This window comes from Asparagus officinalis, chromosome 3, assembly GCF_001876935.1.
Source record: "Asparagus officinalis chromosome 3, Aspof.V1, whole genome shotgun sequence".
Lineage (NCBI taxonomy): Eukaryota > Viridiplantae > Streptophyta > Magnoliopsida > Asparagales > Asparagaceae > Asparagus > Asparagus officinalis.
This window is the reverse complement of record NC_033796.1, coordinates 10,554,346-10,580,867: the sequence shown is the minus strand read 5'-3', so window position 1 is coordinate 10,580,867 and position 26,522 is coordinate 10,554,346. Positions and strand designations below refer to the sequence as shown.

The 26,522-nt window shown below is 38.8% G+C and overlaps 2 protein-coding genes across 3 annotated transcripts in view; one reads left to right on the top strand and one right to left on the bottom strand.

Annotated features, from left to right (window-relative positions):
* LOC109834614 (FT-interacting protein 1) overlaps nt 1-59 on the bottom strand; it is a 3,294-nt gene extending 3,235 nt beyond the window's left edge. Inside the window, 1 exon segment of the mRNA XM_020402650.1 lies at nt 24-59. Within this exon segment, the coding sequence (XP_020258239.1) occupies nt 24-59 (36 nt within the window).
* Nucleotides 2,193-22,551, top strand: LOC109832947 (general negative regulator of transcription subunit 3-like). 2 transcript variants are annotated; one of them, XM_020400448.1, is made up of 16 exons: nt 2,193-2,479; nt 2,559-2,690; nt 5,343-5,459; nt 10,102-10,152; nt 10,882-10,971; nt 11,090-11,236; nt 11,317-11,421; nt 14,838-15,599; nt 15,981-16,145; nt 16,761-16,914; nt 16,993-17,117; nt 18,997-19,275; nt 19,366-19,500; nt 19,580-19,761; nt 21,178-21,283; nt 22,113-22,551. In XM_020400448.1, exons 1-15 carry the CDS (start codon nt 2,387-2,389, stop codon nt 21,242-21,244), a joined length of 2,604 nt encoding a protein of 867 aa, XP_020256037.1. In that variant the 5' UTR covers nt 2,193-2,386; the 3' UTR covers nt 21,245-21,283; nt 22,113-22,551. The 2 variants fall into 2 exon arrangements, with proteins under 2 accessions (XP_020256037.1, XP_020256036.1); XM_020400447.1 differs by having other exon boundaries at nt 5,322-5,459.

Here is a 26,522-nt window from a genome sequence, read left to right as displayed (position 1 = left end):
ATTAGGTTCTTGGCGCAGCATACTTCTACCACTAGCTTTCGTGTGCTCCCCTCCGTCATCTTTAACGGCCACGGTGAAATCTCCGTCAGGATTTCAGTCCTATTTCAGAAAGGGGAAATTTTGAGGGTTGAGGGCTTTGGAGTCGACCGTTAACCGGTTCTTGGAATTCAATTTGTGATGGTAGTGCCACTGTGCTGGGAAGAGCGAAAAAGGCGCTCTTTTTATAAAGGGCAGCGGGGACCCGCCACGTCAGCAAGAGTACACGTCGGACTCGTGCGGTACACGTGTACTTCCTCGATAGCCGAGCTCGGAGGCAGCAGGGACAACGTGGTTGGCTGAGCGCTCTCACAGGTAATGGGTCCCAATTTGCAAGTGGCTTTTATGTGGCGGAGAAAATAAATAAGAGCTGCGTATCTCTGATCATTTCGCAAGAAGCCATCGGCGGTGGGGGGTCACGGCGTAGTCAATGCGGATATTGGGTACACGGAGCGGGTAAAAGGGGACTCTGGGTTTGGTTGGACGCTGTTGGTTTTAATCGGGGAATGGGTCCGAGTGAGGTTTGGGTTCTGAGAATATGAACGTTGGGCTTGTTGTCGAGTGTGTTTTATAATGGGCCTCCCTTGTGAGGTTGCACGTGTAGGATGATTACACATTAGAAAATGTTCCACCGACCGTGAGTGTTTCAGAGATTTAAGATGCTTGGTGTCTATCTTGAATGTTGATAAACAAAACCTAATCTTTTTAACATGATACGGAAAAAGAGATTACATCATTCCAGAGAGGGAAAATACAGTAGAAGAAGCGTATAAGGAGCGGACATTTGTCGTCATCTACCAAACTAAATCTGATCGCATTTCCCCCAACTAAAAGACAAAAATAACTAACCATAGGTAAGCTCTGTCTATAACTCACAAAAGGTATAACAACTTAGTTTGAGGATTTCTTCTAACAACAAAATGAAATCCAGGTGGAAAAATGAAAAAGCAACGACCAAGGAACATGGCTGGCAGTAGAAATCTAGTGATCGGCGAGGAAGTTGTCACCGGAGGCATCTGGGGCACTCTTCTTAGCGAGCTCTTGAAGACCAAGGTTAAAAGCTGCCCTATGAAGTCTCCTTGCAAGCTTGTCCTCTTCAGCACCTGACCAAAAAGTAGTGAATCTCGCAATATTAGAGGCAATATGGTCGATGGTAGGTTTTTCTTTTTTCTTTTCTTTTTCTTTCCCCCCCCCACTGGGCGAGGATGGGATGGTAATTTTTGTGCTCCGGAGCCATGATGAGGTTAGCAAGGGCGCAACTAGAATAGTTTGTGGGCTAATAATGTTCGTCCTTGCCATTTGCATAAAGCCTCTGTATTTGGTGTTGGATGCATAATTTGTTGGATTCATGCTCTATGGGGATAAGGGGAGGGTAAAAATTTTCAAGTATATTTCTCTCTCCTTCTCTCTATATCTAATTAATAATTAATGAAAAATCTCTGATAGCTTTGTGCTCTATATCTAAATAAAGTTTAACTCCTGGAGAGTTCGGGGGATAAAACTAACGACTATTTAATTTTGGAGGTAAATTTGCAATTATATAGATCTGGGGGGTGTATATGCAGAATATCTTATAAAGATATAGAAAACCACAAAATATGACAATAGCATTCTAAAACTAGGTAAATGAAAGGAACAATTGACTGTCATATACCGTTCTAGTATGAGGAGACCACGTAGCACAAATCATCGCGTTGCTTCCATTACCATTCACAAATGCAAGTGGGCCGTGGCTCGTGCTGCATCTTGAAGCACAAGTAGCATCTAGGAGAGTTTCAAAATTGAGTTTTGCTACAGGGACCCAAAATATAGGACCAATAGGAAGGACAAGTGAGGTGTCCCCCTCCTATTGAATAATGAGTCGGTCATCATTCACTCATTATCCAATAAGAGGGGGATACCTCAACTGTCCCCCTTATTGGTCGCATATTTTGGATCCTTAAGGAATTTTTCTTTAAAATTAGGGTAGTGTCTTATCAGACTATAAATACATCTAGCCCATCGTAATAATTAGGCTACAACCCGCGGCCCTCGTGAGCGGCCCGTCACTGTTGTTAGGGCTAAGAAATTTCGGACATGTATTGGGCCGTAGAACAACGCAAGGCCCAAACTATCTAGACACCTTTAAGATGTGCAGGAAGGACCCCGGAGCTTTCGCAATTTGCCAGTCAAGGACTGTCCGAGTTCCGACAGGCAGCTGGTTATCCGTAAAATTAAAGCTACTCCTGCGGCAGGCTTCGTCTTCTATCATTTCTCTTTCAAACCCCTAAAACCCTAGAAGCAATCAATCCCAAGCCCCAAATTGAAGCTTTTGAATGCTTGATTTTGTAAAAGTACCCCCAGTTCCAGCATGGGAGCAAGCAGAAAACTCCAGGGAGAGATCGATAGGGTCTTGAAGAAGGTGCAAGAGGGCGTCGACGTCTTCGATAGCATCTGGAACAAGGTGAAGATTCGATCTTTTGCTGATTTGGCAACGGATTATTGAATTCGGCTGACGGATTTATTCGTTTTTTTGTTCGTAGGTTTATGATACGGAGAATGCGAACCAGAAGGAGAAGTTTGAAGCGGATCTCAAGAAGGAGATCAAGAAGCTGCAGAGATATCGCGATCAGATCAAGACGTGGATTCAGTCGAGCGAGATAAAGGATAAAAAGGTTAGGGTTCTGGCCCCGTTGCGGTTATTTTACTAGGGGTTTAATGCGTTTAGCTTGAATATTGGTTAAAAGTATGCTTGAATTTATGGCGTATTTGTTTGGTTGTGGTTAGTTTTTGTTGGAGACTTAGTAAATGTTATATTATAACTGATGTATTATGTCATCAGTTTCTTTTAAGCAAATTAAAAGTTAAGTAGAAGTAAGTTTACACAAATTCTTTTTTTCTTCATTTAGTAGAAACTGTTGTTTCGTGGAGATTGAGGATAGGTTGTTTTATTGCATTCTGGTTCATGCAATTTTGCTAAATGTATTAAACATTGGACACAGAAGGTTAGTATCATGTTCTTCACTTCTGTTTGTGTGAAATTTATGTCGTTTGCTTTATAGAAAGGTTTAGAATTTTCATTATCATGTTTTGATGAAACTGAATCTAGAGGATCTTAATTTTATATCCACCTTACTGTTTATAAATTTTGTTTTGTTTCTTTGTAATACGAAAGTCTCTTAGCACTCTAGAAGTTCCACTTTCCTGGCTCGTGGCATTATTTCCTTCAGCCTGTGATATGTGGTGGCTTGATTGGCTTTTGATTGTGGATTTTCTTAAGTGAACTTGACAACTACTTTCACCTACACCCTTTCCAATCTGCTAGTTGTAGGTGGTCCTCTTGCAGTAACAGTTAGCTACTAGGTGAAAAAAATATGAAAGGGATAGTTTCAATATCCTAATGGACCCCAACAACCTTGTTATTAAGGCTGATAAAGTGCAAGTTGTGTTGGGGAATTTTAGTCCCCCTGCGTACTACGATCTTCGCAACTCGGAAGCCAATCCACTATCAATAAGATAGAAAACAATTGCAATCAAGAAGAAAGAACACATAGATTTTCGTGGTTCGGTCAACCAACTTTGACCTACGTCCACGAGACAACAATACGAGAAATCCACTATGTATTAGGGAGAACTACAAAAGGAACCACTCAACTATCGTCTCTTAATCTCTCAACCTTACATATATAATCAACTCTCATGTTCTCTCCAAAACTCTCTCCTTACAATCTTTTGAACGGATAATGACCGCGAAACCCTCTCCCAATGATGTAATCTTTTGCACGGACAAAGACTACTAAACCCTCGTCTCTCGCACAATATTCTTGAATCAGGTTACGCCCTCTGCTAATCTTAGATTACAAGAATATTGGCTCTCTCCCCTCTCATTGATTTTTCCTCCAACAATAGAAAAATATATATAGGAAAACCAAAATCCTATCTCTAGCCTAACTTTCTAATTAGAATAGGATTCAAACTCCTAATAATAATGAGACCCAATTTCCTAATCATGATAGATCTCTAACCCTATCTAATTCTCATGAAGTTATAGAAAGAATCAAAGACACAATCCCAATAAGTTGCAGGAAACAAAAACCAAATACCAATGACAACAGATGCACAACCATGTAAAACTACTATGTCTATCTAATTCTCATGAAGTTATAGAAAGAATCAAAGACACAATCCCAATAAGTTGTAGGAAACAAAAACCAAATACCAATGACAACAGATGTACAGCCATGTAAAACTACTATGTATTCGATCATAAGAATGCACCTTACTATTTAGGCCAAGATTTTTCATTGTAACTTAGTCACCTTACTACTTAATAGTTATTCTGTAGTTTCTACATTAGGTTGAATGTAACAGGATTGTGTGTGTATGACTGCAGTTTGTTTCAGTACACACTACATCAATGTATTCAAATTCTGTAACTTAAGTACTCATCTTTTTTATCTTTTATGCTCTTAAATCTAAAAAACCCACACTTCTGATGCATTCTTTTTCTTGATACTATATGCGTGGTTTTAAGATTAGCTAGTGTGGTGGTGTGGGTAGTGATGAGGATTTGTATTTTGGGGACGCAACCATGAGGAATAAGATGGATACTATAGTTAACAAGATAGATGAAATGAGAGCCATTGATGATTAGGGATTGTTGATAGTATGGAGTGCATATTTTTTGGATGCTGTGTGAACATTTCTGTTGATGTTTAGTATCAGTAGTGCACTGTTAATTTCCAACTAAACCTGTCAACAGTGATGGACTACTGTAGTTCAGTGTTCAATTCTTGTATAGTTGAGTCTGGGGGCTGAAATTTTGTGCTTTAGACTCAAATGTATTATCTTCTTTTTCTGCCTGGTGGATGATTTTCTCATTGGGACCTTTAATAGTTTTGCAACCGACGTTTAACAGCTTAAGCTATTCTTAATTTTGAAAACTCTTTGGCGGAACAAAAAGTGAGGTGCTTATACAAAAATGGTGTGAGTTGAAGTTGGCGTTTTAATATTTTTGTCCATATAAAACGTGTAGTGGCCTTACTTTATGGATTTCTGTAATATGAGTATTCTTTCTATCTTGGATTTGAATGATTTCTCACTTGCATATCGTATAAATTGAGTGTAAATGTTTTGCATACAAATGGATAATTAGTTTTAAGATTTTAGCTCATATTCTTTGATCATCTTTACTGATGGCTGTTAGCTGACTGATTTGGAGCGAATAATTTCTTCAGCTGTTCAGCATAGGCAAACTTCTGTGATTCTGGGTCAATAATCCATTTTTAAATATATTTTTGACTTAGGTTAGTGCCTCTTATGAGCAGGCTCTCATGGATGCTCGGAAGCTAATTGAGCGTGAAATGGAAAGATTCAAAATTTGCGAGAAGGAGACTAAAACAAAAGCCTTCTCCAAAGAAGGGCTTGGTCAACAACCCAAAACTGTAAGCAATATTTATCTCTTTGCCTGTATGTCACTGTGCCATCAGTTTAAAGTCTCTGCAGCTTGTAACGTCACAAGTTCTTTGTGAGTTTGTTGCACCTTCATGTTAATTTACATAAAACCAGTCAGATCTAGTTATTCATTGGAGAAATAAATTAACAGGATATGATGGTTGGTGAATATTTTGTGGGGTTTTTAGGATATAGGCTGCAAGTCTTTCATATGGAAATTAGCCTCTCATTATGTAATATTTAATATTACTCCCCAAAGTATGAGACACACGCTATATTTATCGCTCTCTTATTATGATCAAGCATCCTAAGCATGTTAATTTGGGGGTGGATACCAACCTCTGCACCGGCGAAGAGCTCCGGCGAGCTCATGGATGTTGCAGGCGTGCGTGGGCGACGAACCGCAGGCGAGCTCCGGTTATCACCGACGGCGGAGGAGCTCCGACGAGCTCGAGAATGGCGGAGATGATGCAGGCGAAGACGGCGAACGCCATCCTTCGGTGAACGCACACTTCGGCGAACGCAGAGTTGGGCGAACGCACCCTTCGAAGTCTGCGTTCGACCCCCCATTCGAGCTCTGCGTCTTTCGACCTCTGCGTTCGCCCCCCTTCTTTTGGCGTCCGCGGGCCGCTGGCGACAGGCTGTCGCCAGCTCATCCCCCCATCCGCCTATTTAAACCCCCCGCTAGGGTTTCGGTGGCTGAAGCTTTTTACCCCTCCTCCGATTTTTCTTCTGGCGGCGACCAAGAACGCAGCAGCGTTCCCATCTCCAGCGCTCAATTGATTTTGAGGGGAGATTAAGAAAAAGATTTAAGGAGAGAGAGGAATATAAAAAGGGGTTTTTTATAGTGGGTTATTCATTTGTTCTCAAGTTGATAATTGATAGGGTTCATACCTTTCTGCTCTTGCATTGTAATTTCTTGTTAATTAATAAGAAATTAATTGTATGGCTCCCGAGGACGTAGACAGTTGTTGAACCTCGTTAAATCTTAATGTACTTTTCTCTATACTGTGTTTCTACTGTTTTAGGGGTTTTGCGTAGCCCCGGCGGATAATTCCCAACAACTGGTATCGTAGCGTGAAACAATCTAAAGGAAGTCAGATTCAAGTGGGAGCCATGGCCGCAGATGAAGGAAAAATGAGACTTGAGAAATTTGATGGAACAGATTTCGGATTCTGGAAAATGCAGATAGAGGATTATCTGTATCAGAAAAATCTGTATCAACCACTATCGGGGAAGAAGCCAGATTCTATGAAGGCAGAAGAGTGGAACCTTCTAGATAGACAAGCCCTCGGAGTTATCAGATTGACGTTGACTCGCAATGTTGCGTTCAACATAGCGAAGGAGAAGACCACGGCGGGTCTTATGGCAGCACTCTCAAACATGTATGAGAAGCCATCAGCCGCGAACAAAGTTCATTTGATGCGGCGGTTATTCAATCTGAAAATGGCGGAAGGCGCGTCAGTAGCACAACACCTCAATGAACTCAACACGGTCACAACCCAATTGAGTTCAGTTTTCAGACTCCATCACCGTCAAAGACTCTCTCTCTGGAGATACCAAGCTGATCTCTAATGGAGGAAAATTTGAGCTGGGTTTCTTCAGACCAGGTAAATCCCCTTACTACTACATAGGGATCTGGTACAGCCTCGACAGGGTCTCTCAGCTCACCCCAGTTTGGGTTGCGAACAGAGCAACCCCAATCTCTGATCACACCCAAATAGAGCTCAAAATCTCCACCAATGGCAATCTAGTCCTCTCAAACCATTCAAACCCCTTGATTTGGTCCACAAACATCACCACGACCTCTAAATCCACCATTGCTGTGCTTCTTGATAGTGGAAATCTTGTTTTGAGGGATGGGTCAAATCCCAATTTAACTTTGTGGCAGAGTATTGATCACCCAACTCACACGTGGCTCCCTGGAGGCAAACTGGGGCTAAATAAAGTCACTGGGGAGCTTCAGCGTTTGATTTTTTGGAAAACCCAAGATGATCCTTCTCCTGGGATCTTCTCTCTTGAGATTGACCCAAAGGGGTCCAGCCCAAGGATTTGACAACAGGGAGAGAGTGGAGGGGAGGGGCTGACGTGGCGTTGGAGGCGACGGAGATCTGCTCTATCTCGGGGGGATGGGGCGACGGGGGAGAGAACGGAACCCTCAAAACTCAAGAGGGGTAGACAGAGGAGGAGAAGAAGAAGAGGAAGAAGGGTAGCGATGGTGACGGCGGGGGCTACGACTGAGGATGGAGTCGACGAGGTCGAGGGGAGGCGGAGGTGGCGGCGGTGTTGGAGGTATCCAGCGAGGTTGGAGAGAGGGTGGAAGAGGAGATGAGAGGAGAAGGAGAAGATCTGAAGAAGAAGAAGAAGAAGAAGAAGAAGAAGAGGATAGTTTGGGGTTTTTTGGGAATTAATTCTCTTGGAAATTGTAAAAAGGGCAGAATCACATTAACTTTTTCTTTTTGGGGCTAATACACATGAAAAATAATACAGGGGGCTGGACCACATTGTATTTTCATTTTTGGGGCCTTGAAGCAATTTTTCCTATAATTAAATACAAATTGAATTGTTATAATCACTTGGGATGCTTCCCATCAATTAAAATGACGGATTTCAGTGACTTGACATAAAATAATTATTGGTCATTTTGATATAGCAGGGTCATTTCTATGTTTAATATCTTGATCACTTGGGAAAAGAAAACTTGTAAAGTATATAGCAGCTTGTTTTGGATAATTATATCTCATTTGACACTTTATTCTTGAATACATCAACTCGTAATATATTGAGTAAGTTGTATTGCTTAAAAATTGTTAATTTGGGGGTGGATACCAACCTCTGCACCGGCGAAGAGCTCCGGCGAGCTCATGGATGTTGCAGGCGTGCGTGGGCGACGAACCGCAGGCGAGCTCCGGTTATCACCGACGGCGGAGGAGCTCCGACGAGCTCGAGAATGGCGGGGATGATGCAGGCGAAGACGGCGAACGCCATCCTTCGGTGAACGCACACTTCGGCGAACGCAGAGTTGGGCGAACGCACCCTTCGAAGTCTGCGTTCGACCCCCCATTCGAGCTCTGCGTCTTTCGACCTCTGCGTTCGCCCCCCTTCTTTTGGCGTCCGCGGGTCGCTGGCGACAGGCTGTCGCCAGCTCATCCCCCCATCCGCCTATTTAAACCCCCCGCTAGGGTTTCGGTGGCTGAAGCTTTTTACCCCTCCTCCGATTTTTCTTCTGGCGGCGACCAAGAACGCAGCAGCGTTCCCATCTCCAGCGCTCAATTGATTTTGAGGGGAGATTAAGAAAAAGATTTAAGGAGAGAGAGGAATATAAAAAGGGGTTTTTTATAGTGGGTTATTCATTTGTTCTCAAGTTGATAATTGATAGGGTTCATACCCTTTAATCATTAACACTGTAGCTACAGTGTTTATCTGAGAAATCTCAGTTTTGAGATACGCTCCTAAATTGTAATTTCTTGTTTAATTAATAAGAAATTATCTGTGTGGCTCCCGAGGACGTAGGCAGTTGCCGAACCTCGTTAAATCTTGGTGTACTTTTTCTATACTGCGTTTCCGTTGCATTAGGGGTTTAGGCGTTAAATTCCCAACAAAGCAGTCATGATTAAAGAGTGACCATGGTTCTCAAATTATAATGTGCTCAGCTTCCTAGCCACCAACCTTGCAACCTCTTCACATTCCATCTGTCACTATATCAATTTCTTCCTTCACAAACTGAAGTAATATTTTTTATGAAATGAAATTTGTCAATGCATTAATAGTTAGAATCACACGTTCAAATTTTTGTCTCGATTTAGTGGAGCGTTGGCATATGGATTGGCAAGTGGTGAAATGAAAATTGGAGCTGGCAAAATAGATTTGAGAGGACCAGATTGGGAATTTGCTCCTTGCTTCTTGTTAATTAATTTGAGTGATACCGACTTTCTCTTAAGAGGATATGGATGTGACTCTAAGACAGGTCGAGGATAGCAATTTGTTGGATTTGAGACTGAGCTCTTGTTTGGAGAGAGATTTGTGAAGTTGGGCTTAGTTTGGACATGACAGAAGAAATATAACTCAGGGCATTGGGTTCTTGTTTTGGAGAGAGGTATGTGAAGTTGGGCTTAGTTTGGACGTGGCAGAAGAATTATAACTCAGAGTGAAAGAGAGGTTTTAAAAAATACATGGAGTTGGCTAAGTGGGAGAGAATCCAATTAATGACACGAACGCAACATATTGTGAAGAGGGGTGCTTTTCTCTGAGGAGATAGGTGAGTATTCTTAAAGTCCCTCTTAACAATTAGACCACAACTCCGAAATTATGGTGAGAGTTAAGAGTTAAACTTTTATCTTCTAACATGCGCGTGTGAGCGCGCCTTTCTATGGGCCGAAACCTAGACTCGCACAACAGTGTCAATTTTTAGAAAATCCGCTTTAAATTTGTGGCCTGTTTAATTTATAGATATTTCTCTCGTTATTTTCTTTTTTTTCAAGTTGTGAGGTTTATTCTTCAAGTTTAGTGTATTCTCCACTGCATATTGATATTTACGCAAAGATTACATGTATTTATCACCAAGTTCTATGCTCATACATCTTACTCAAGGATTTTCATTTTCTCTGTTATTATCATGAACATCTGTGACAGGATCCAAAAGAGAAGGCTAAATCTGAGACTAGGGACTGGTTGAACAATGTGGTATGTGATCAATTTTACCTATATTATATATGAGGTTTACATCTTTATGTCTTGCTAGTTAAAATATTTATATCTAAATGCTTGTGGGTGGATGTCAATCTTCATTTTTAGGTTCTTTTTTCCTCCTCCTTTCCTTTGTTTATGATCACATTCCACAACTACTCGCGTGCACACACATACACCTGTTAATCCAGTTTATCGTTTCCTCAACAAGAAAAGGACTAAGATGCTCAAGGATTATTCATTGGCACAAGCATACATGGTTTCAATATCATGTTCAGGGTCTTGCTAATCGTCAGCATATTTTGCCGTTATGCAGTGCTGACATCTGGGATGATCATGATATTTCAGAAGTTGCATCATCACAAACATTATTTATTTTGGACATGGGAACTTGGACCATTTTGGTTGAATGCCTATATTACTAATTTTTGGTTTATGTGGAAGTACCACTCACTGCCTCATAAAATTACCACATGAATTGTTCTATGCCAACTTGCTGATGCTCTATTGAATATCCTGATTCTGTAATTATTGACTGTAGAAATTATTTTCCAGGTAGACTGGCTTTTTTCAAATGTTTAGAATGATTTTTTGCTATGCAGACTGTACTGTTCACATTCTCATGTTGATTTTGAGTTGATTCCGTTTTCTTTCTGACTAGGATTTTTTGAACAATTGTTGTAGAATATTAAGTTATTTAACTAATGCTCTTCTTTGGCATTATAGGTTGGAGACTTGGAAAGTCAGATTGATAACTTTGAAGCTGAAGTTGAAGGTTTTTCTGGGAAGAAAGGAAAAACAAAGAACCCTCGGCTGGTACGTTGGGAAAAAGTGTTCTAACTAGATGATGTGTCAATAAAAGATTATGGTAACAATGTAATCAGGGTATAAAAAGATAGAACCACGGTTTTACTTGTTCTTTAACTTTTGTTAGGCACACCTAGAAACATCCATTGGTAGGCACAAGGCTCATATAATGAAGCTGGAGTTGATATTGAGACTGCTAGATAACGATGAGTTGAGTCCTGATCAGGTTAATGACCTTAAAGAGTTTCTTGAAGATTATGTGGAATGCAATCAGGTAGGGCTTCTACTAAAAAAATTTATATGTTTGATAATTTTGACATGTACGATTCTAACTTCTTGAGCCCGCCTTTAAAGGATGATTTTGAACGGTTCGACGACGTTGATGGATTTTACAGCTCTTTACCATTAGAGGTAGAAGCACTTGAAGATCTGGTCGCCCTTCCTTCTGGTCTTGCTAAGGTAACCTCTTATTTACATTTTGATTTATGTGTTACTCTTATATATTATTTTGAAGAAATATTCCTTCCAGTGATCCTGTGGATGGAAGTTCTGATGGTTTTATGCTGTATGATATTTATCACAACTGAACTTACTGACTTTATAAGTCACTAGGCTTCTCTTTCATGGATTAGTCCTTCCATCACTTCTTGATTTATTTACAATTTAGTGTTCGTTTATTTTCTTTGCTATTCTGTTCTTGTGTAATCTTTTTTCGTTAATGTCCTACTCTCAGTATCTTCTTTTACACATTTTAGATGATTGTTTCTCCTATTAACAACTTACTATAATGAGATTCTCTTGATGTCCGACCTTTATGTGAGTTAGTATGCTTTTTTTTGTTGCATGGATGCATGTATGAATACGGGTATATGATGCAATTATACACGTGAAAAAAATGAAATTGGGATACGGATTCATGGTCGATATGACAAAATAATTAGGTAATATTTTTATACATATTTGATAAAATTATGTATGAAGAATTGTTAGGAAACAGTATGTAGTTGAAAAAAGACATGTCAGCAGCTTTGGTACTCCAAAAAATATTTTTTAGTAGATAAAGTCTGCAAAAATCATTCTCTATTATCGGAGCGACGTTTTTTGGACTTGCACTGTTGGTTCCGTAATTTGTTACATTTTCAAGGGTAATTACATGGTGTATTCCCCTCCCCTCATCTTCTTTGTTCAGATAAATCGCCCCCCTCGCTCAGCAATCACCAAAGAACAACATCTCAGCGATCATCGTTCGTACAGAAAAATTCCAAATTTCATTTTATTCTTCTTCATTCGTCATTTGTATGCCTTCTCCTCTTGTTCCTTCAATCAATCCCATCTCAATTCGACCTTTTATTTCTCTCCATCTATCTTGTGGGCAATGTTATATTACATGTTGGGCGTTTCTAGGCGTCGGACTTGGCGTCCAGCGCTTAGTCGTCTAGGCGGACGCCTAAGCGGTTTCTGGGCGTTTTTTTTCTTTCTTCATTTAAGTGGTGGTCGATGAGGTTTTGCTGAAGATCGGAGGAGGTAGTGGAGGTGTTCATATTTGGAGGTTAATGGAGTTTGGAGGACGTGTAGGCTACGACACATAAAATCACAATCAAGGCCTATAGGGTGCAATCCACGTAAGCAGACAATGCTCCCCTAAACGCTCGTAAAATCTAGGTGGGCAGCCTAAATACCGCCTAGGCGCTAGGCGCTAGTTAGACGGTCTAGGTACCGCCTAGGCCTAGGCGTACGCCTAAGCGGACTAGGCGGAGATTTTTTAAAACAGTGCTTGTGGGTTTGTTTCACAATGGTGATGGATGAAAAAAAGGAAAATATGCTCTTGCTAGGTTAATGAATACATAGCTAGAGAGGGATTTGAAATGTTCTTCGGAGAAAGTTTTTCCTTAGAAAAACCTAATGAATAAGATTTTGAAACTAAATAAGGAGATTTTAAATTGCAAAAGTTAGGAGAACAGATGGGTTCAACGAAACCTTAGCCAACTGGATCAAGCTCTAATTAGTGAAGTAAATGGTGTGCATAATCATTTCGCAAGGTTTACAATGATAATTGATGAAAGAAGGCGCATGGTCATTTAATGTTTGCAAGGTTTACGATGATAACTGATGAAAGAAGGGAAGGGCTAGATTGCAGTGGGGAAGAAGAGAGGAAAAATTACAGAGTTGACCTTTTAATTAAAAATTAAATAAAATCCTATTTTCAGAGTACCGAAGCAAATCTCAAAAGAAATTAGACTGAAGCCTAACTTAGAACATGAATAATTCTTTTCCATCATAAAGTAATTAAACTGTGAAATAAGACTAATTTGAAACATATTAATAATTAAACTAACCCTAACTATCAAACCAGTCATAACAATGAAAACTCTTTTGAAAAAAAAGCCCAAGCCCCAAATCAAACAACAACCATTAATCTTTCTAAGAAGTTCCATTAATCATCAATTTGAAAGCACAAATAGTAAAATCAAAGCATTAAAACATAATTTCGAAGTATAACCAAGATTTGTGAGGGGGAATATAATGGATTTGAGAGAAGAGCAATGGCAGATGAGTTTTTGGCTATTGTTGAGAAAGGACAGAAGGGGATGGTAGGAATTGCTCTTTTTAGGATCAATCCTTCATTCCTTTGGCATCACACCTATCGCAAGTGTGATCTGCTTCACACCTAGGTCAACAGTTTTATGCCAATTAAGTTAATAAACCTCGAAAAGCTAGGGTTTTATATCCAAGGTTACATCATACAATCTCAACAAATCATAATTCATTTCATAAACAGAACCATACCTTTCCTGGAGGTAATTATTCTTCTGTAGATTTATAAAGCTTTCAGCAAGAAACTACTCTTTAATTAAAAGAGTTTTAGTCGTACTAAAAAAACTTCCTTAAAACTTAGGTTCTAAAGCGATCGCTAAATCAATAAAAATTCTTAACTAATTTTCTTCTATCAACAAGTCTATAAGAAAAAAAATCTTGAATATCAATATTCTGATAGTAAAAGATGTTTTGGCCATCTTTTTCTTTTCTTTTCTTTTCTTTTCTTTCTTGTTCAGCTTTATTCTTTCCTTTTTTTATTTTGTTAGTGAAAGTTGCCATACATCAATTTCCCTAGTAACCTTTGCATTTAGATAATATCAAATGTCAAAAATCACTTCATTCCATCTTCCTCTCTCATCCATGGTCTTCCTTCATCGTCGGTGTTGCTCATATCATTTGGTGGTTAGATTGTGGGGAAGATGTTGTGTAGTATCGGCTCGTTTCAAATATAAAAGAGAAAGAGAAGACAGATAGAATCAGAGAGTGCATAAGAAAAGGGGTATAATTAGTAGGTTTTGGGTAATTAAGTTCCAACAAAGTACTAACTAAAGAGTTCAAACATTTTATGTAAAAGCTAACACGGATTCAATACACACCTGGAAGTTGATTCAGCATGTACACTTCCTGATCGATTCATGCAGCAAATCCTGCACAAAGAGGGGAAAATTGAAGCCTGTTATGTACCAGATCTGGTTTGATGGGTTTTTTATCACTCCGTGCATTAGAGATGCTTTTATTAAAATCTCATGTATGTTGAAGACTTGAAGGTAATTGTTCTTATTAGAAAACTGAATCAAAATTCTTTTAATTTGAATCTCTCTGCCTTTTTTGTATTATAGCTACACATTAAATGGAAAATCAATCATCAGAAATAACAGTTTATCATTTTCTTCGATGCTTTGAATCTAATGTTCAGATATACAGATGTGCTTGCATATTTGTCGTTTTTTGAGTCATTTATTGGATTAATACCTCTATATAATGTATTATAAACTTTGGATTTCGTTCTTGGTTGATCATGCATCGGTTAAGATTAACTATTACTCATTGCTTGCCAGGGTGCTCTGTCATTAACCAGTCAGCAGACTACTGATCAAGATCAGAGGGAAGAAACTGCTTCTCAGGATAGTAATTCAGAGATTGCTCCTAAAACTCCACCCTCTAAAACTGGAGCTACTGGATCTTCGGTGTCGACACCTTCACCCAGTCCTGGTCCTGGAACACCAACAGGACCTAATCCACCTACTACGCCTAATGCTTCTGCTCGGCCATTAGGTGGAGGGCCTGGTGTGGCTTCAGTACTTTCTAGTCCAGTGGCTGTTCGAGGTATGATGGAGAGCCCAACTGTTGCTGCATCTCCATCGCTTTCAAACTCAAATTCAGTCAAGGAGGATGATAACAGTACCTTCCCTGGCCGTCGACCATCTCCAGCCATACCTGAAATTGGACTTGGGAGAGGCATTAACAGAGGGATATCTAGTCAAGCAGCGGTCACTGCTTCTACGAGTTCAGCCAGTGGGATTTCAAGCAATGGAGCTCTTGGTTCAGTTTCTGCAGTATCTGACATGAATAAGAGAAATATTTTAACAGCTGATGAGAGAATGGGAAGTGGTGGCGCTGCTTCACCTTTGATGTCGCCTTTAAGTAATAGAATGCTATTACAGCAGGCTGCAAAAAGTAATGATGGGACAAATTCAAATGATAATGGTAAAGTTGGTGAGGTTCCCATTATTGGTGGAAGAGTCTTTTCACCTTCTGTTGCTAGTGGAGCTCAATGGAGACCTCCAAGTACAGCTGCATTGCAGAATTCAAATGAGACAGTATGTTTCTCTTGCTACGTCTGTGAACTTGAGTCTTGTATCATTTGCCATCAGAAGTAATAATATCTTAACCTCCTTTTACATTACAAATTTTATTAAAATTTGTGCATTGTATCTGTCTGTCATCAGCCTGCATTATTTTAGTTCGTTAACTGCTTCAGCATGTGCACTATCTTACTTAGATGCCATACTGATAGCCCGATAGGTACTTATTTATAAAGAGGGTGTATTGATGGTCAGTCAATCTTTATGTAACTAGAATTTCACTGTTATTGGCTAGGATCTCCACAGTAATTCTTTATTTGACCTTGCATTCTAATTTAGCCAATGAGGTTATCCGTGATTTCTGTACTTGCCTGACATTCTTTTCTTCACTGCCAGCTTCGTGGAAGACCTGAGATTGCTCCTGATCAGAGGGAAAAGTTTCTGCAAAGACTGCAACAAGTACAACAACAAGGTCATAATACTCTTCTCAGTGTTCCTCATCTCTCAGGGGCAAACCAGAAGCAGTTCCCTTTACAGCAACAAAATTCGCTTTTGCAACAGGTACTATCTTCTTGAATGTGGAACTTTATAAGGGATGTATTTCGATTACTGTCCTTTTTTGTGTTGAAGTAGGCAGTCATCTTTTCTTATACACTTTCTGATCTGTAATTTTTCTTATTAATTTTGTAAATGAATTTTCTTTTCTCGCAACATGCTTAATTTTTTTTCCTTCCATTTTCTTCTTTAAAAATAATAGATTAAATGAGGTTTGAGCTTGATGGATAATTGAAAGTGATTGATTCCTTGCATCCCAACACGCACACACGCACACCCACCGACTGAAGTACGCGCACACACAGACACACTCGCCGCACCTCCACAGCCACACAGACACGCATGTGCACACACGTGTGCGCTCACACACCCTCACATGCATGCACACTCAAACACACCCCTCGTGTGCACACAGACGCACACACACTCACTTACAAAAGACAATCTGTAAGGAGTTCATTCATTCTGGACTGAGTATCCTTATGAGAGTATTCAGAAATGCATGACATGAGTAAGGTGCCATCAGATTATCTGCTTACTTTGTATACCTGTTTCACTCTACCCCAGTGGTCAGATTATTTTGTAAATGCATGACTCCTAGTTCTGTCTCGTTGGTGACAGTTCCATTCTCAAAGCTCATCCTTGTCACCTCAACTGGGATTAGGACTTAATATGCAACCGGGATTCAATTCTGCCTCATCAGCGCAGCTACAAACCCCAACGCGTCAACAATCTTCTCAGCATCCTCTAATCTCAACTTCACCAAAAGATTCAGGTAAGTCCAATATTTCCAGTATCTGTTGTCCAGTGCCATGATTTTCAATTATTTTGCATAAAGTGTTTAAACATGCAGATATAAGCCACTCCAAAGGAGACGAGCAGCAGCCTAATCTGTCTGATAATATGAATGTAGAATCTACAGAAAATTCCAGTCTTAACAAGATCATGAGCGATGAAAATTCAAAGTCGCCATACATGGTAAAAATATATTCATGTTAAGCATTTTCTGTTCTCTTTCCACCTTTGGCCAATGATTTGTTTTTGTTTATTATTTGTTAGCTAGTTTAAGGACAGCTTGGAAAGATTTTATTGTGTCCTGGAACTCTCGTAACTAGGATTTTAGCCTGATACCTTCTGTGTGGACTATGGAAAACGGGCAGATGAAAATAGTTCACTAAGTAAAATTTATTCGCTGCTCTGAATTTGTTTAATAGGATTTACAAATTTGTTTAAATTAATGGATGTTTCTGTTATGGGCCTTATGGCATTGTTGACTATTCTTCGAATAGCTCTGGAAATGTATTTTCTTTAATCAAGCAAGTTCTTTGTCAAGGGTGTGAATTGAGTATTACCTGCATATACATCATTGGGCGCATGTTGTCTGCCTGTTGTGCATGCATACATGAATACTGAAAGTAATTGATAACTAGGCAACATATGCAATATGCATTAGGTGAGTTTTTCTACATTTTGGATGTAAATTAGATATGTATTAGACATGTCAGCATCCTGGAAGAGCTTAGTGGAACTTGTGCATTGAAGTTGGAAATCTGATAACCACGTTGTTGCAAATGAAGTATATGACCTATGTAAGTAGTTGACATGTAGAATCTATTATTGCTAAATTACCTTAGTACGGAAAATGTTGTCCAGCTAAATTCTACTAATGTATGGCGCTGTCTTGAGTTGGGTTATTTTTTTACATTCTATATTGTTCAACATGCAATAGTCTCTACTGATTTATAAAGGCCTAGTTCTAAAAGCACTATGACAAGTTGAGTCAAATATTAAAATCATATTACATATTCTCAGTTAAACGAATTGAGGCTTGTTAATTACCATAGTCAGTTATGCCTAATATTAATCTAAACGCACTTATGATAAGAAAGATGCAACTACAAAGAAGGATTTGGACTTGATATCAGCAGTCATCTATGTTAGTCTTTTTTCTTCATTTGGCTCGTACAAGTCCATTTCCTCGGTGCATTATTACTCTCGAAGTGCTAAGTCCCAGTGTTTGACTTACTTTTATGCTGGCTGGAATGAGCTTAATGAATTGGTAAAATTTATCAAGTACACATAAGTTTTCCACAGATCTAGGCATATGACAACACATTCTTCTTTCCCAGGCATCCTGGGTTATATGAAGACAATTCTGGTATTTGTTTTCTCCATGTGAGACTAATAAACAGCTTCTATGAGTGACACTCAATGCTTCAAGCTTGCAAAGAACTTTATGTCAAAGCAGTTTTCGTGACCCAGTGAGAGGGAATAGTTGACAGAATCTTCCTTTATTATAAACGCCAACATTTACATTCTTCTTGAAATGGAACTGGTTGTGTTGGTATTCTTCTCTGAGTTATGTGCATATTTCAGGCTTTCAGCTACGCTTTTAGTTTATGCTGATTTGTGCTGAATCCAGAATGGATGAGATAGAGATCCATGGAAACGGAAAAAGGCACCTAGATGTTCTGTTTCAAATTTTGGATCTATCTAGATCCCTGATTAGTTATTTGTTTGAGTCTGAATACAATCATATTTAAGGTTAGCTTTAGCTTTATGTAGGGGTTTAAGTTTGTCTAGGACTTCTATGTTTATTTTATGCGGAGCTGAGTGTTTAAGGTTTCAGTTCAGAAATGGCATGGATGCCCAAATAAATTTTATTACATTAAACTCGTCTCACCTGTAGCAGATTCTATAATTATCATTTGCAATCAAAACTTTCTGGAGATAGAGTTTTGAATCAGAGACAAAATCTTGTTGTGTGCTATGAATCTTTATACCAACTATCAAATTATTTGACAGTTTTGGAATTTGTACGTTAGATAATGTAGAGGGATTCTGTTATTTTTCACAGATTGGTGGCTCTGCTGCCATGACGGAAGTTAGCCAAGTACCAAGAGACACTGATCTCTCTCCTGGGCAGCCATTACAACCAAGCCAGTCGTCAGCTAGCCTTGGTGTTATTGGACGAAGAAGCGTTTCAGACCTCGGTGCCATTGGTGATAATCTTAGTGGATCTGCTGGGAACTCGGGAATCATGCGTGATCAGATTTATAATATGCAAATGCTGGAGGCTGCATTCTACAAACTTCCTCAACCAAAGGACTCGGAACGAGCAAAAACCTATATTCCAGTATGGATTCTTGGCTCTGTATTGCTTACAGACATTTCTTGATCCTATTATATTTCTTATATAAGCTAGTGAACCTTTTCCAATTTTCAGAGGAAACCCGCGGTAACTCCTCCCAGCTTCCCTCAAGCTCAGCATGAAATTGTTCAGAATCCTACCTTCTGGGAGAGAATGGGTCTTGATCCTTTGGGAAGTGATACCTTGTTCTTTTCGTTTTATTATCAGCAGGTATTTCTGTGGTTCTTATTCATGTCAAATTTCCTTTTTCACGCCACATGTCATATGTTTTATATCTTATATGCTGCAGAAAACTTACCAGCAATATTTGGCTGCAAAAGAGCTGAAAAGGCAGTCATGGAGATATCACAAGAAATATAACACATGGTTTCAGCGGCATGAAGAACCAAAAGTCACTAATGATGAATATGAAAAAGGAACATACGTCTATTTTGATTTTCATATTGCAGATGAAGGCCCACAGCATGGATGGTATTCTATCCTCATTTCTGTATTTGTTTCTTAAATAGGCGTTGATATCATTCAGTATCTCTTGTGAAACAATTATGTTATCAAGCTTCTTTGATTTTTTTAAATTCAGATTGCTTGCATATTGTTATGTTACTTTTTATTTTTATTTTTTGGATTTCACTTCATTCACTACCTTATTTTGAAATGATTATGATAATAGGTTTGAATTTGAGTTTTCCACTTGGGTTATTATTTTACGGGTCAGGCCTTACATGTACAAAATCTGTTAGCAATCTTGATCTTTTAGATCTTAAGTTCATTATTGTTGGCTATAACTGTCGTCCAGTTAAATATACCCTTTAGACCTGTGAGAGAACCAAGCATTTAGGGGGATTAACATTTTGAAACCTAAGTCTGTATGTAATGATTGGTACGAGGGGTTTCGAGAATTTTCTATTAAATTATGTGTTTGGAGAAAATAACATGCTCATGAAATTTAGCTAGCATAATAGTAGAGTTTCTGTACCAGTTTATTTCAGGAAGCGATGGTATATTTATTTTACAAGCTGGTTACACCATAATAATTGTTTTTCATTTGAACTGGATATGCTTAATAAACAAATTAGCTAGTTAACTTGAAAAATCCTATCAATTTAATTAAAGGTGGGTGTTTTTTATCGAACTGTCAGCATGCGACCAAGTTCCTTAGATAGATAAGCACTTCTTCGTACTCTTGTTGCATCTGATTGCACTTATATTGAGCCCACCAATTTTTCCTCGGACGAATTTTCAAAACCAACCTATTTCCAGATTTAATCCCAAAAAAAGACCTGTTTTGAACTTATTTGCAAAAACCGACCTGGTTTCAGGTCTGACGTTGAAATCAGGTCGGTTTTTGAAAAAAAATTCCGAAACTTCACGGGAGTTTAACTCCTGTGAAGTTTAGTAAATCTGCTAAACTTCACGGGAGTTCAACTCCCGTGAAGTTTCGTAGATCAAAAAAAAAATTTTGAACTATGGAACTTCACGGGAGTTGAACTCCCGTGAAGTTTAGCAGCTTTACTAAACTTTACTAAACTTCACGGGAGTTCAACTCCCGTGAAGTTTCGGAAGCTTTTTCACAAAAACCGACCTGGTTTCAGCGTTAAGGCTGAAACCAGGTCGGTTTTTGCAAATAAGTTCAAAATAGGTCGTTTTTTGGGATTAAATGTTCAAATAGGGTGGTTTTGAAAATTTGTCCATTTTTCCTCTCAAGAGTTCTGCATTATCATAAGTCAGTACAAAAAAATAACTGATCTAGACCTTGGCTATGTATCCAAAATAGCAATATTGTTGATGTGATAAGGTACTTTTTTTCTTTACTATTGTTATCTAGAAAATCAGGAACTATATAATACTGATTTTTCTGACATCCTTCGGCTGGTTTTGGCATTTCAGGTGTCAAAGGATTAAGACTGAATTCACTTTTGAATACAATTATCTTGAGGATGAGCTTGTGGTGTAGATATGAAGCGCATGACACTTGCGAATCGACGAAGCTCCAGTATGTTTTCTTGCCATGTTATTTTTAGTTGTCAAATGGGTAATTCAAGATCTAAACTCCCTTGAGCTTGTTCCAAGACTTTTTCTTCTCAAGACCATCCTTTTGCAATGGCATTAATGTCTCTCCCTGAGTGGGTTAGTGAAGGTAGGGTGAACTTAGGTTCAAATACTTGTGGGTGTTCAGATAGAAATTAAACAGAAGGGTTAATGAGCAGAAAAGTGATTTGCTGACCAATTTTTTGAAAGGTGCCTTGGTTGGAAACTTTGAGTTAGAGAAACTTTTTTGCAGGCCAGTTACCACGTAAACCTGTTACCTGCCTTGCCTTGCCATAGAGCCGAAGGTTTAGAATGAACTTTATTATAGCAACTTTCACCAACATTTACAATCTATTCCAAAGTCTACTGTGCAATAACTCTTAAAAGGGGGTTGCTTTCCTTTCATAAGCTGAAACAACGTTGAGCATGATGCCGTGACATGCAACCACCGTTTTTTTACAGTAACAGTGGGCAAAAAGTTTCATTAATAAGGGTTTAATGAAACATAGAAATACAAAATAAGTTACTCTGCTCACAAAATGCAGAAGTCATGCAGTAATCGTCAATTCGTCATGAGGGCAGAGTATTTACCAATTTTTGTAAGCTTTAGTTTCACATGTTTCTGGAATAAGCATTGTTTAGGCAAAATATAGTCAGGAACTCTCAGTGGAATTCCCTCTAATGCTACTTAAATAGTATGATTCGGTCAATGTTTTACATACTTATGAAGTGAGAACCGTAGGCTTGTATTTGGTAGGCAAATTTAACTGTGATATTATGTAAAATGTTTTCAGGCCTGTGACTGAGGAGGAGACGAGGCAAATCGGCGTGCAAATGGTTATTCGGGTTATGGAAACTGTAAAACAGAGTAGTGTTGTGATTGAAAGTTATTCATTTCGAGTTTTGCAACACTTCGCCATTTGTAAGTTAAAAATTGTTGTATAATTATGTGGGATTGATATGGGCCAGCTCCAATATTGTGGGATAAAGGCCTTGTATAATTGTTTATGTTCCCTGTGTGGGTACGGGCATGTGAGATGACCAAAGCAAGCGATAATGGAAGAATGGCAATATTTGAATTGTCCTTAGGAATTACAAGCTCTTCCCTATGTGTTGAGTTCATGTACTACTCTACAGCAGAGAGTAACATTTGTACCGGCCATGTTTTAGTTGCTACGGCTTAAATAGAGTAAGAAAAAGAAAGAGTAAATTTATTCATTGAAATTTAAATGTCCATATGTTTATATGTATAAGTAAACAAAGTGTAGTTTGTTTTCCATGGCATTTCTTCATTTTCGTTTAGGGCTGTTTGTTTAGAAGTGGAAGCCTGTTTCCTATTTATAATTTTATCTTCTTCTGTTCCTCTAGGTTGAAAAAATGAAGAAATGCTTTCTTAAAGTTATAGAGAAGGTCTTCAGAAATGGAAAATTCATTTCCTAGTTTTTGTCATGGAAAACGCATGGAAAGATATTTTGAGGAATAAAGTATTCCTCTACAAAAATGAAAGATTCCTTTGTTTCAAAACAGTGATTAATGTGGAAAATCTAATTCCAACTTTAATTACTTTTGGCGACAAATGTGAAAAAATATTTTCCAAGAAACTATGTGAAATGCGTGGAAATGGACTTTTTTTTCAAAATTAGTTTTAATTATTTGTCGGAACTGGACCGTGGGAGAAATGCGTCCGATGCGTTTCTGAAGCAGTGCGGCCAGACAATGTTGTACCCGGATTGTTAAGGAAATGGACATTTTGTTAGGTTTCTTCTGGAATTTTCTAACTGTGGTGATATTTTTGTTGATTTCTTCAAAGGGAGTGTATTTTCGTTAAGTTTCCAAGTGGAAAAGCATTTTTGTTAATTCTTTCAAATGTGATGGCACTTTTGTTGATTTTTCTTAGAAGGAGGGTATTTCCATGTGACAGCGAGGGTATTCTAGAAATTCTAAAAATGAGGACCCCATTACTAAACATGTAGCTTTTTTTTAATAATAACGACTAGTCATCTAGTGAATCTAGTGAATGTGATGCGTTCTTGACACAATACATTCTTGTGTGTATTTTTTTTTTTAGAAAAAGGATGGGATCATGAGATCCAACCACTATCTTGTGTGTAAAAAGATGTTGTTAACAACATAATAATAATGTTTTCATGAAAACTGTTTTTAAAATAAGCTAAATCGATGGAAACTAACTTTTCAAGTTTTTTTTATACGAGAATCATCTTAAGAGTGGGTTTAGCTTTCAATCAATTACCCTAAGATAAACTCTATTCAACTTTTACCCTAAATATCGAAAATAAGCTCATCCCTTCTTCCTCACCCACCTTAACTGATTCCACCCCTTCCATCCTCCTCCTCCCTCTCCTCCGTCCTCATTTTCCTTCATGCAAACCATGATTGACATGGAGGAGGATGAGGGAGGAGGGTGAGGTGGGACGAAAGAGGAAGAAGTGTGGGTGGGTGGAAGAGGAGGGAGAAAGATGAAAGTGAAATGAAGGAGAAAGAAGGAGAAAGATATGGAAGAGGAGAGAGGAGGGTAGACGGAGGAGAAATGAGCATGGACTAGGAGGGGGAGGTCGAAAATGGGATGTAGGAGGAGGAGGAACATGGAGGTAGGGTGGATGAGAAGAGATAAGGAAGGAAGATGGAGGTATTTTAGGCATTTTGGATAAAACTTGAATTGAAATTGACTTGGGTGGTTGATCGAAAGCTAAACCCACTTATAAGGTGGTTTCTGTATAAAAATACTTGAAAGATGGTTTTTATCAATTTGATCTATTTTAAAAGTGGTTTCATGAAACACCTTGATAATAATGAATAAAAAAAATCTAGCAATAAAAAATCAAACAAGAAACAACGTGTTCACCACCCACTTTTTACTTAGACACCCCAAGTTATAAAACTTCTCACTTATATACGCTAGGGGTGGGCAAAAACCGAAAAAAACCGGTTCAACCGAAAAAACCGCCCGAAAAAGCGGGCCGGTTAACCGAACCGGATTAAATGGATGAGAAGAATGTTCTAAACCGCCCGAACCGGATTAAATCGGTTTGGATCCGGTTTGAACCCCTGAACCGCCCGAAAAAACCGACCCGAATTCTCTAATATAAATAGTTAAAAATAGGTGATATCCTGTTGCATGTGTTTGTTTCTCCTTCATCACTTACATTCTTTCTATAGAAATGCTGGAGAGTTTCTCCTTGTTTGCTCATGCATAAACTGCATGGTCAGTGAAGCATTTTTTGCCTCCTACTTACTGGTCTTCAAGGTTTTATGAGAAGATTTTCTTAGACATACTGCCTAGTAGATTTATACTATTATGATAGCTTATCAATTTTCTCAGTTTCTCATTGTAACGACTCCATAGGATGATGGACAAAGAAATGCATTAAGTACAGCAGTGTATACCTACCAGTTTCTCATTGTTCACTATCCTTTTAGCTCCTTGTTCCCTCTTCCTCCATTTCCTTCTAATGACTGCTGATAAAAATTTCATGTCAGATGTTGATTCCTTAAAATTATTGTGTACAGAATCCTCATCTTCCTATATGTGGTCCACAATTCACTGTTGGTTGTAGCCAAACCTGCAATTTGCGCCTAAAGGATCCACTTGTCAGCTCAATTATCTGAAAGAAGTGAGGGTCCTCCAAATCACAGGTTAATTCGGTCCAAAACCGAAACCGATCCGGTCCGAACCGAATTTCGGTTGGGCCGAATATTCGGATCAATGGGAAAAAATCTGGATCTGGATGAGAGTTTTGAGAATCCGAAAAATTCGGATTGGATGCGGATTGGGCTTAAAACCGATCCGATCCGAATATGCCCAGCCCTAATATACGCCAACCTGGTTAAACATGACATGCTAATACCTTCTATTAATTACACATTATAATATTCCTAAAAATATTTTCATGTGCAGATCACATGTCAATTATAGCTTTGTTTTATCCTCATTGTTGTTGTATTTATAATTTTACCTACCACATTCTATGAAAGGGGGTTAATATCAGCCAAGGGTAACTTGGTCATTAACTCTAAAAAATTAACTCCATTTGGAGATTTTAACAAAAAGCAACTTAGGGTATGAAAGTAGGTGAAACTACGAGGGGTCCAACTATTCACACTCCCAAATAGTAACTTTGGGGGTGTGTGAGGACAAAATTGTCCTTCTCCCAAACCAAAACAGGCCAAGTCCATTCCAGAAACACCCTCAACATCAAAAGGGCATTTTCGGCAATCCAACTCCCAAAATTACTGTTTGGGAGTGGATATAGCATCAAAAGGGCATTTTCGGCAATCCAACTCCCAAAATTACTGTTTGGGAGTGGATATAGCAAACATGAACTACGAGGTATTTTAGTGTTATTTTATCCCGCAGAAATGACAATCACATAAAAGGGCATGATACCTACCCTGACATGGTTGGAATACTTAAAATGGAGATTTATAAAAAAAAAACTTACACTAAGATTGGCTAAAACAAGGCGATACCCAAAAGGAGTTACTAAAAAATTTAGTAGAATTGATATGACCGCTATGAACGGTCCCACGTTGAACAAGTGAATATCTCCTCAGCTCCTCTAGATGAAAATATGTCCTCTTTAAAAAGTAATTTGGTCCTATCCGCTAGAGCTTGAAGAATTCCTAATAGGTTGGCACATTCAAGCTCGATATGTTGTTGTATTGCTACAGATATTTCTCTTTCTAACCGCACAATTACGGGTACCCCTATTATGATTCCTAATAGAAGGATTAAAATATGAACAAAGATCCATACGAGGCCATAGACTTTTTTTAACAATTCCGGTTTAGAAAAAGAATTGATAGCATGTACATCTATTTTTGTCGGTTAGTGTAAGACTATGTTATATACCTAATAAATCCCTATTTTCTCCCTCACCTTGTTTGGTTTCAAGCAAAACAAGCTAAAGTTTTGAAATTGGTCTTGTGCTAGAAAAATTAAATTTTCGTGTCCCGAAGCGAAAATTAAATTAAGATGGGCCGGGTCGATTTCTCTTGTCCTGGAGCTGGACCCAGCTCGGCTGGTGACCCGCGTATATCACTGTCCGAGTCTGATCCAGCCCACTATGGCTCAGGCCGAATCATGACCCATGTCGGGCTGGACCACTCAGCCCGTGGGTCAACCCGGCCGACGCCCAACCCTACCCCCAACTATGAAAGAATGAGTCACGTGCATCGCACCCGAG